The following is an 11,370-nucleotide window of genomic DNA, read 5'->3' on the forward strand; positions in this document are numbered from 1 at the left end:
ATGGATGAGATGCACTTCAGAATCAATCAGAATGTCGTTTCTCCTTGACATCTTCCCACCATTAGTGTATTGTGAGATTTCAGATGACATATATACTTTTGCTGTCTTACAAATCTTCACATTCGGATGCTAGATAATTTGCATTCACCAGGACTTATGCTTGAGCTGGATAGAATATGGTTTTATAGGGGATGACAGAAAAAGATTTATAATTAGATGCAAAGCAATGTATGATAATGCAAATCATTCAATGCACATGGTTATTGCACCACATCTTTTCTCGGTCTCTCAATTCATTACACGTATGAAAACACTTTAAAGACAGTTCAATGGAAACATTTATGTACAAAACACTGTCAAGACTTAGTTTGCTACATTAATACGGTGATTAAACTGCTGTGTTGATGTGGTAGAAGTGGTTTCACAGGAGTCAGGTTGAAATGAACTGGTAAATAGCACGCAAACCTGACCTCAAGGTCAAACAAGGACACTGTGTTATGCTAATCAGACATGGTGGGTGTTATCACAGCCCCATTTTGACTCTGGCATAGAAGATCAGCCATTGCATGTAAGGATGGGTCAGGGTTACTAATTTGTGTAATTTTTTTTTTAGCTTTAATATTTTTCTTGGGCAGAGGCTATTTACACTAGGGTGACCATATTCCAGGACATGTCCGGCCGGGATTTCGAGATCGCCCAAAATATCCGGGATACGGCTTTTGCTTTCTCGTCGCCATTCATTTTCTTTACATGCACACCTTTTGATTCAGTAGGACTGAATTAATTCCGATTGGTGAATCTGAATGTAGTGTTTACATGAACGCTAAACAAGTGATCGGTTGATGTGCGTTTTAGCATTGCTAAGAAAATTCCTGTGTTTTCGTCTCGATCGGGATCCGTGTGAAGCAGAATGCATGACCTGCAAAGCTGGCACTTACGTGTCAGTGTCAAATAATGTAATAATGTAAACATAATGAGTGGTGACTGTAGAAAGCAAAAGCCGAATCCCGGGCATTTTGGGCGATCTCGAAATCCTGGCCAGACATGTCCTGGTTAAACAGGACGTATGATCACCCTAATTTACACTATTTAAAATTAGCAGTGTTTTCTTTGCACTAAGTGTAAAATTTAGTAGATAGATGCTATTTGTACTAAAAGTAAATAGTGGTTAGATGCTATTTAAACTTTGTTCAAATAGTGACAGATTTGCACCTCAGTGTATTGTAGTATAAAAGAGTATGCAATAATAACAACATATTGAGTGTAAATTGTTGAATTCATTAAATGGATACCACCATATTGGGACAATAAAACCTTCCCTACCTACGCCCCTACCCGATAAACACTTTTTCCCTACTATTAAATACCACTTTATTTCCACTTTTTGAATATTTTCTTCATTTTCATTTAAATTATCGCCTTTCTGACACGATATGCGGAGAAGAATGAGTTAAGAAAACTTTGGTCAAAATTACTTCAAAAGTTACCGCAACCTGCTTTACTCTCAGTCTCCACACCTCTGCTCCTGTTATTAGACAGATTTCTTTTGTAATTGTATCTGGTCCAACCTGAAATTGGTGGGAGGGGTTAGTGTAAATAGCCTCTGCCAAAAAGGTGGGCTATTTGTACTTTGTCTATATACAGTAGACACTCATTTTTCTTTAAAGGGGTCATATAATGCCATTTTTGTACAAGCTAATATGATTCTTTAGGGTCTAAATTAAAAGTTTGTAATATACTTTAATTTAAAATTCTCATTAGTATTGTAAGAAAACACGAATTTTACCTGGTCAAAAACAGCTCTGTTTTCAGCACGCCGTTTAAGTGCATGTGTCTTTAAATGATAATGAGCTTTGCTGACCCCGCCCCTCTGTTCTGTGGGGCGTTTTGCCACAACAACGTTACACATTGACAACAGTTGAGGGTAACGTTATATTTTGAAGAATGGCAGCTCTGAGGACACTGTGCAACCGTTGGAAAACAGGACGTTTCTGAATGGTTGGTTAACGTAATGTCACTTTGATCTATGTTTGTGTGTACTGGCAGGGTAGAGTAGTGAGATACGAACGCTATGTGTGTTTACTGATGTAACGTTATACGTTTGTTCATTGAAAGATTGATGTTACAGCTAATGGTCATGAAAAACTTTTTTCCGGTAAATGTAGGCTTGTCCGTGATGCGTAACGTTATCTATGCAGTGTTGTTAGGTACAACTGTCAGGGCTGAAGCAGTACAATTTTACTGATCTGTTTAAAAAATAACCAGTCTGTGAGACTGACAGTCATTAGTCACATAAACAACACATACTCAGACAGGAGCTAATACCTTTCAATGTTCTCGTTTATAAAGCAGTCTGGTGAAATGATTCGCGCAAACATGAAAGCATTGACGTTGATCGTTGGGAATATTCCCTTCGAAAACAAAACTCAGCAACTGCGTCTTCAGCGTTTCGGATTTAGGAACATCAAAATGACTGCTGTGTTCCTTATTACACCCAAGAACAGAACACCACAATCGCTTAGACTGTTCTGCTCATAGACTGCTCCACAGCGTATCAACAGAATGACTACGTTTACATGCAGCCAATAACCCGTTCAAAACCGGGATATTAGCAATAACCCGGTCGCGCACGGTCATGCAAACACCGTCAAAAACCCGGATATGCTCATATCCCGGTTTTTAAAAACCCGGATATTATCCCTGGGGTACCCCTTTTCTAACCCGAATATTTGGTCATGTAAACGCGTATCGGCATATCCCCATCAAAAGGAACATTGATTTGTGTTCTGCGCATGTTCTATTCGCAAGGAATCTTGGTCTTTTGAGTAGAGACGGCACATACAGAAACCCGCGTGCAGTATACCGGAAGTAAACAAGAAGTATAGGTAAACATGGCGAGACGCAGCACAGCACCACACTTTTGAAGCGAGGAGGAAAGCGCAAACAAAGGCGATCGCTGTCTGCCCCGAACTATTCATTATCCGCGTGCTGCTGCTGTTGTTGTTGTCTTTGGATACAGGAAGAAGAATCGGAAATGACGCATATTGCGTCTTAAGGTTGTCCGTACGTCCAGACGCTAACCGTGCGTCGCCGTTTACATCGGGATATTGCCAATTGATTACACATTCCATGTATACAGGAGTAACTCTCTCTACTCACGCATGCAAACGGGTTATTCTGAATGTTTCAGAAACCCAAATAGTGACCTTAACCCGACCATAACCCGATATTTGACAGCATGTAAACGTAGTCAATGACACACGGACTATGATGACAGATAGCTCGCTCACGAGCGAGGGCGGGTCTGTGTTGAAACGCTGCTGTCAATCAACAATCGTGGGAGGGGCGTAGAGTTTGTGACGTCACAAAATCGAATGGCTTGATTTGAGAGAGGGGAAAACATATAAGAAGATTTTTTTAAAAACACTGGATGGATTTGTATCATTTTATGATGGTTGTGTACAGGCACTGCCAACACACATTTCAGTACAATCAACTTGTAAAAGTGCATGTACCATTATATGACCATGTACCATTTTTTTTGTCTTCTTGTCATGATTTTAATCTCAAGGGTCTAGCTTCGTAAAAAGCAATAACAATAAATAGTTTGCATGGGGATGTTTTAGATGGGATGAATTTAGAGAACGTCTCAGAGAATTTTAGCATGTCATGCTGTTTTGCTCTCTACATTCATCCCCTTTTTATATTTATATTATGTATGCATGTAACTATTGCTTTTAATTAATTTTGTGTTTGTTTAAACGGAAGTGTGGAATATAATATATATATATATATATATATATATATATATATATATATATATATATATTTCTACTGGGATAATACAGGAAAAACATGTTATAAAAGTAAAGAATTGTTTAAAAAAATTAAGCAAACAGACACATGCAGTAATTGGGGTAATCCGTCCTTTAAATTGAACAAAATGAACTTCCTTTTACTGAAGGGAGATGGAAAGATGAGGAGGCGGAGTGTGGGGGAGTATGAATGAGGCTATTGGAGCGACAGACAGAGAGATAGAAAGAGAGAGAGAGAGAGAGAGAGAGAGAGAGAGAGGCGGTTTATCAGGACCCAGTGAGCAAGTCGTTTTTTTTTTATTATTCATCGTTCAGTTACTTCAAGAAGAACAAATAGCAAAAGTCAGTAAACTGGTAAGTGGAAGCAGATTTATTTAAGCAAATACATAACTGGTTACAAACAGTTAAACACATAATGCTAGTTTGTTTAATGTTTTTATATATAAGAACTGCTGTTAGAACTGCTTTAGTATTGTGTCTTGTCTCTTTAGAGTGGTTTGGCTTCCATCATAGGGTTCTGCTTTTGTTTTCGTTGTTCCTGTGCTGGAAACATTTTCAGATTTTTTTTAGTATTCAAAGGCTTAGTGCAGATCATATTTGCTTTGAAAAGCTGACGATTTTTTTGTGTGTGCATATGTTATGGTCTGGTGTCAATGTCTCAAATGTGGCAAATGACAAACCATCTCTTGTCTGCTGAAGAAAAGCAACCTTTTATAAAGTTTCAAACAACTCCTTGAGATGAAATCTGCAATAACTCTGATAGCCTTAATGTCACGGTGTAGCTGGAAATGTTCAGCGTGTTCCTGTAAGCAATAATTACTTTGACTTCCGTGGGTTTTCAGAACTGACTGTGAATTTATTTTGAGCACCTGCTGTGTGGGATTTGTCTAGAAGCTCAGAGTAACATAAATGTGCATTTATTTGCAGATATTGCGACTTTTTATGGTAGCTTTGTAAAAATTTCAGCTCAAATACTAACAGATGTGGTGGATGAGGTTGTATTGACAATATAGTGATCAATATTATACTGTAATCTGAGTGTTTCTTATTGACGTTGCATGCTGATCAGGTTTTCTTCCCATTTTTTTCCCCAATAGGTGTGAAGGATTCATCAGGACACAGAAGACTGACACACTGTGGTGGAGCGGCAGAATCAGGATCACGGCAAGACTAAATGCAACATTTTCTTTAGCTGTAAGAGGACCAGATATCTGAGTGCATCATGGATTTTGTGATGAAGCAAGCATTGGGCGGTAAGTGTCATGTTATCAAACTAGCATATTAGTCTCGATCCAAATGTTAGATTGGTCAAGACCAAGAATCAGATTGTATTGTTTCTATATGTTGCATTATTTTGGTTCATTATTTAACTTTCATTTGACGCATGGCAGAAATGATGACGATTAGACATTTTTCTTCACCGTAAAATTTTAAATAATCAATTAAATAAACAACAACAAACATTATAATAATTTTTTACATTTTTATTAATAATACTAAAAAGTATTTATTAATAATACCAGTTAATTTTCATAATTATTGCATTTCAAATCACCTGCTGTAAGCACAGGATATGCCTGTTATTATACATAATATTTTTGGTTCTGATAACTATGATCAGTTTTTATATTTATATTTTATATAAATATATTATTATTTTTATTAAATATTTATATATTGAAAAATTGTACATGCATGTTAGCATGTAACCAGTAACTGATAATGGTTTTTAAGAGATACATTTGTATTCACTGTAAAATGTATTAATGTGCAATTAAAATTAAAATGTGCTATTGATTTATTCCATAAAAACCAACAATATTTATTGATAAGTATTAGATTAGATTATTTAGTATTAAAATAATAGATTCATTTAGAAGTTAACAAAAAAAAAATATATAGTTGCTAGTAATTGGATGCAAGACAATAAGTCAGCAATATCTTTTTTGTAATTCATACAGTTTTAACTGTAATAAAACAAACTGTTTATTGATCTGGTTATAGTTTTTTTTTTTTTTTTTTTGACATTTATTTGTTGTGTGTATAGGTTATAGATTCACACCATACCATGAACATAACTTTGTCTAAAGGTCAAAGAGACCTTAAATCAATTTCATGATTTTGTTTTTATCAGCTGAGTGACTATGGGCAATAAAACGAAATGTATTTCTCCCATTTCAATTCCCTTGAGTGGGCCAGATGTAGCCGATTGTGTGACCACACAATGACCTTCTGCGTGAGGTGTCTTTAAGAAACACAGATTGTCTTTTCACGGCACGTCATATTTTACACAGTTCCTTTGGTGTTCCACATGGATGAGGCCAAGACGTCAGATTGTGACTATGAATTGTGAAATGTAAAATGGAATATGAAAGAAATGTTTTGTGTAGCACTTTTAATATATCAAGAAAGCTTTGATATGTAAATGTGCCCTGAATTTGATCCTGAAGTCTAAAATCTTTACCAAATGTAGTGATTTTTACTGTGATAGCAGCGTAGACCTTATAAAACGACATAGTTTAAATTCTGCTCCATAGCTCCGAGGTAATGAAGCATGATTTACTCATGAAAATCATCCATTATTAAACAGACTTTCCCTAGCTAGTTTTTCTCAACCCTTGCAAATTATTCAGAAGCATATAGAATTTCTTCAAGATCCCACAGAGAAGTCACTTTACGCTGCCCTCTGCGTTCAGCAGACTGTAAAAAACAGTTTATGTTTGTTGTCTGTTGGTGTGAAAGACTTTTATTAAAGAAAGATGGAAAACAGAAAAAGGCATAAAATGTAATAAAAATGTGCTTCAGGACAGCTATGCTTATTAATGGATAGGGCTGTAGCGTTCATGTGATATTATAAGAGGGCATAATCACACAAAAAATATCTCAGATAGACTCACCAACCTCTGAATAATCATTATCAGAATCTCTTCTCCTTATGTTTTATGCAATATATATTGTTTTTGAGGCTTTATTAAAGGCTAGCGGTGCTTCTAAAATACAAGTGACCTATTTTACTACTACTACTTTACCGTTATAAAAGAACATAATTAATATGCTAATTTCCTAAGCTCAGATAATTCACATATCATTAAGAATTAGCCTTTTTCCAGAGATACTGGAATACAGTTCCGGCCGCTGCGCCATTGTTATCCAGAGCCCAGATTTGCTCTTCCATCCATAACCATCACTGCTGTTCCTGCCAAACGCTTTGATGTAAAGCCATGAAGAATCTGATAGAGGGAAGCAGTTCTTTTGTTATGTTAACCACCCTCTGTGTGTCTTTAAACTTGACAACAGAACTACATTCAGTGGCCTACATCTTGCTTTAAGCTCTCAGGAGCGGCAATTGCTTTGTGTTTGTAGAACAATTCATGTGACATGCAAATCTGAAGAATGTTTCAATCTTAATGCTGTGTAGCATGTCATTTTTTAAAATACTTTGTCATATCTCAGTTTAATATGCAGAGACAATTATAATTAAGACATCTGTGGATTTATTTCCCCATAAAGAGTAGCACTGTGGCTGTTTAACATGATCAAAACTTTACTCTGTTTGTTTGAGTATCCCGACTAGCCCGACAACAGCAACATTGGCTCAACCAATTGTGTGAGTTTAAGGCAGGGCTATTGGTTTGATCGACCAATGGCAGAAAGGAGGTGTTCTTTAACCTTGTTTAAAAAAAAATCATAATTTTAACATTTTATTTGGTAGCACAGAAATTACACCCTAAGAGGCCATTCATACAGAAGGCGTTTTTCCATTCCACTGCGCTATTTTTCTGTTGTTTTTCTATGTAAACATGCACTAGACAGACATGTTTGTCCATGTTGTGCTCATTTCTCATGTCTTTTGCAGCTTCTCGTGAGTTACACTGAATTCTAAAAATGTGGCGCTAAGTTAAAGGTGCTGTATGTAATCTATATAGTATTTAGAAAACCCTGGGTTGCCATTTGCCAAACAAACTCAGAGATCACAGATTATACTCGACTAAAAAGCAACGCTTCTAGCACTTGGACGCTTCAAAAAGTTCATAAAGAGATCGTAAAACTAATCCATATGAATTGAGAGGTTTAGTACAAATTTTCTGAAGAAACTCGATCGCTTTATATGATAAACAGATTTAATTTAGGCTTTTATTCACATATAAACATTAATCTGCGAACATAAACAGAAGCTCAACCGAACCTGCTTGACGCGCGAGAAAAAAAGTAATTTGTTCTTGAAGAAGCTCAAACGTGCTGCGTAACACAAGAACAAACCTCATTGGTTCTTGAAGAAGCTCAAACGTGCTGCGTAACTCGAGAATGAACCTCATTGGTTCTTGAAGAAGCTCAAACGTGCTGCGTAACTCGAGTGAACCTCATTGGTTCTTGAAGAAGCTCAAACGTGCTGCGTAACTCGAGTGAACCTCATTGGTTCTTGAAGAAGCTCAAACGTGCTGCGTAACTCGAGAATGAACCTCATTGGTTCTTGAAGAAGCTCAAACGTGCTTCGTAACACGAGAAGAACGAACCTCATTGGTCAGGAAGGTTTATCGGTCAGGAAGTTTGGGGTTGGTGGTGGGTTAGTGTTGGGTATAGAAAGTGAGTGAATTCATACGGTCATTGTGGACCATGGGCAACCTGCAGCATGACACAATGCGAGGACTGTTATGTCAGCTCAAGATGTCCTAAACATACACACGCAGACAGTTAAAGGCCACTTAAAGAGTACACTCTCACTCCCTTCCCTTTCAGTGCCCTGAGTGTCATACGGAAGCAATTAAACACATGTGAAGGTAATGCGTAGACCTTGACGCTGGATTTCAAATACACACTCATGCATAATAAATGACTGCCTTTAATAATAAATGAGTGTACAGTTGCTTGTAGAGACACATTACGCAAAGCCATTATGCAAATGATTAATGACTTAAAGCAATAGGACAGCATTTGCAACCAAATCTTTCAGCATGTTTCTGAGACCGTCTCTACTAATTTTCAAACACAGCTGTGCTTTGTATATTAAAAAATATAGTTGAAGTGGACATCTAGGTAAATGCAAACATGGCCATTGCTTAAAAGCATTTATTGCTGCATTAGCCATAATAACCTGTGGCTGTTGTTTGCTGAAACCGAAACATGATGTCAAATACACAGCGTGATAGGTAGAGTTGCACCATTGAAACAGATGGCAGCGAGAGGAGTGGCACATGCATCATTCTGGTGTGTCTGTTTGCCTTCATCATTTTGGCTCCAGTATTTCATCATATTAGGAGATTTTGCAGTGGAATTTGTGTTTTTGAAGTGTCTTATGCTCTCCAAGGCTGCATTTAACTGATCAAAAATACAGTAAAAACAGTAATATTGTGAAATATTTTTAAAACTGTTTTCTATTTGATGAATTTGAAATGTTATTTATTCCTGTGATGGCAAAGATGAATTATTAGCATCATTACTCCAGTCTTCAGTGTCACGTGATCCTTCAGAAATCATTCTAATATGCTGATTTGCTCAAGAAACATTTCTTATTATTATCAATGTTGAAAACAGTTGTGCTGCTTAATTTTTTTGTGGAAACCATGATACATGTTTTTCAGGATTCTCTAAAGAATAGATTTATTTGAAATAGAAATAATTTGTAACATTGTAAATGTCCTTAGTGTCATTTTGGATATATCTAATGTATCCTTGCTGAATAAAAGCATTATTATTTTTTAAATATCTATAACTGACCCCAAACTTTTGAATAATAGTGTAAATAAATAACAGCTTACTCTCTTCTGGGAAGGCTCTATATATCAGTTTCAGCCATTGAAAACCACTTATAGGTGACTTCTATACTAGTAATAATATTTCTTTACCGTTTTTTTAATTTATTTTTTGGCACAGGGGCCACCAAAGACATGGGGAAGATGTTAGGTGGAGAGGAGGAGAAGGACCCTGATGCCCAGAAGAAGGAGGAAGAAAGACAGGAGGCGCTGAGACAACAAGAGGATGAACGAAAAGCCAAACATGCTCGTATGGAGGCAGAGAGAGAAAAAGTCAGACAGGCCATTCGAGATAAGGTACTCGTTTCACATTTCCCATCCACTTTAGCTTCTCGTGACAACTGTTTAGACTGAGACTGGGAAAATTAGAAGAATTGGTAAGCATGGGATAATTTGCTAATTGCTAATCAATTTAAAATGAAAGCAAGATGAAGCCGTTATACGATGATGACGGGACTTCATGATTAATGTGTGTGTGGGGATAATGCATCAAATAAGAATCTCTATTACCCTTTAATGAAATGTCACATTTGCAGGAGGTCTTAATGTCAGCTAATTACAGCTAATTTAACAGCTCTTTCTTAAGGAAGGAAAATAGAGACGAGAGTATGAGGTCATTACAGGATCGTGAATTTAGCCATGAAGCAGCATGAGCACATCTGGACATGGCCTGATCCAATTCGAGCCTTAGAGACTTTAGAAATGTATCAGAACTGGGTGATTTCAAGGCCAATATAATAAATATTGTTGGCTGTTTGACGAACTGCCTGATCCTCCTTTGTGGGTCGATTCAGATACAAGCGTCTGCTACATGCATATAAATACGACAATTAAATCCTGCAAGATAAATGTTTTGATGTTTGACTTTTAGAATACACTATTTCACAGTATGTATATAAATATTTCATGAATTTAAAATACAAAATGACATTTGTATGGGGTTTTGATCTTGAAACACAGCAATGTCTAATTAGCCTAAATTAATCCAAAATATGGCAATTAAGAAGATGTCGTTAAAAATCGTATTCTTGTGTATATAGTATTGTGTACACTGTAAAAATTTGCTATATCTAATCAATAAAATTGTGGCAACAGATTACAAGCAATATTATTAATTCAATTGAACAAATTAGAATTGAGTAATAATTAATCAAATTAATTCCTTAAAAGTTAACCATTTAAAATGAGTAAAATTTACGGTTTTCTCCTTCAGTGATTCTGCTTGTTAACATCAGGTGTCTTCAATGTTGGCAATAAAAAAAATAGTAAATTTTACTCATTTTAAATGGTTAACTTTTAAGGAATTAATTTGATTAATTATTACTCAATTCTAATTTGTTAAATTTAATTAATAATATTGCTTGTAATCTGTTGCCACAATTTTATTGATTAGATATAGCGTATTCATTTTTACAGTGTAGTATACTATAGTACACAAGTTTGGGGTCAGTACAATTTATTATTTAAGAAATTAATACTTTTATTCACTTTTTATACTATCTTGTTTCCACAGAAACATTATGCATTAAATGTTTCTTGAGTAGAAAATCAGCATATTAGAATGATTCTTAAAGGATCATGTTATTCTGAAGACTGGAGTAATGTATAGTATAGTATAGTATAGTGTAGTATAGTATAGTATAGTATAGTATAGTATAGTATAGTATAGTATAGTGTAGTATAGTATAGTATAGTGTAGTATAGTAGTGTAGTATAGTGTAGTGTAGTATAGTATAGTATAGTATGTATAGTATAGTATAGTATAGAAGAATATTGCATATAGTATATTATATCATAGGCTATAG

The 11,370-nt window shown here is 35.7% G+C and overlaps 1 protein-coding gene across 3 annotated transcripts in view; it reads left to right on the forward strand.

Annotated features, from left to right (window-relative positions):
• Nucleotides 1-11,370, forward strand: part of cplx2b (complexin 2b) — a 30,496-nt gene that overhangs the window by 9,605 nt on the left and 9,521 nt on the right. For 2 of the 3 annotated variants that reach the window (XM_082177315.1, XM_082177317.1), the window contains exons 2-3: nucleotides 4,913-5,068; nucleotides 9,687-9,862. In XM_082177315.1, the coding sequence (XP_082033441.1) occupies nucleotides 5,038-5,068; nucleotides 9,687-9,862 (207 nt within the window). In that variant the 5' untranslated portion in view covers nucleotides 4,913-5,037. Of the gene's footprint in view, nucleotides 1-3,904; nucleotides 4,170-4,912; nucleotides 5,069-9,686; nucleotides 9,863-11,370 lie in introns of those variants that run through there. The other variant, XM_082177316.1, reaches the window with a different exon arrangement.

Source organism: Leuciscus leuciscus (genome assembly GCF_965113295.1).
Source record: "Leuciscus leuciscus genome assembly, chromosome: 8".
Taxonomy (NCBI): Eukaryota; Metazoa; Chordata; class Actinopteri; order Cypriniformes; family Leuciscidae; genus Leuciscus; species Leuciscus leuciscus.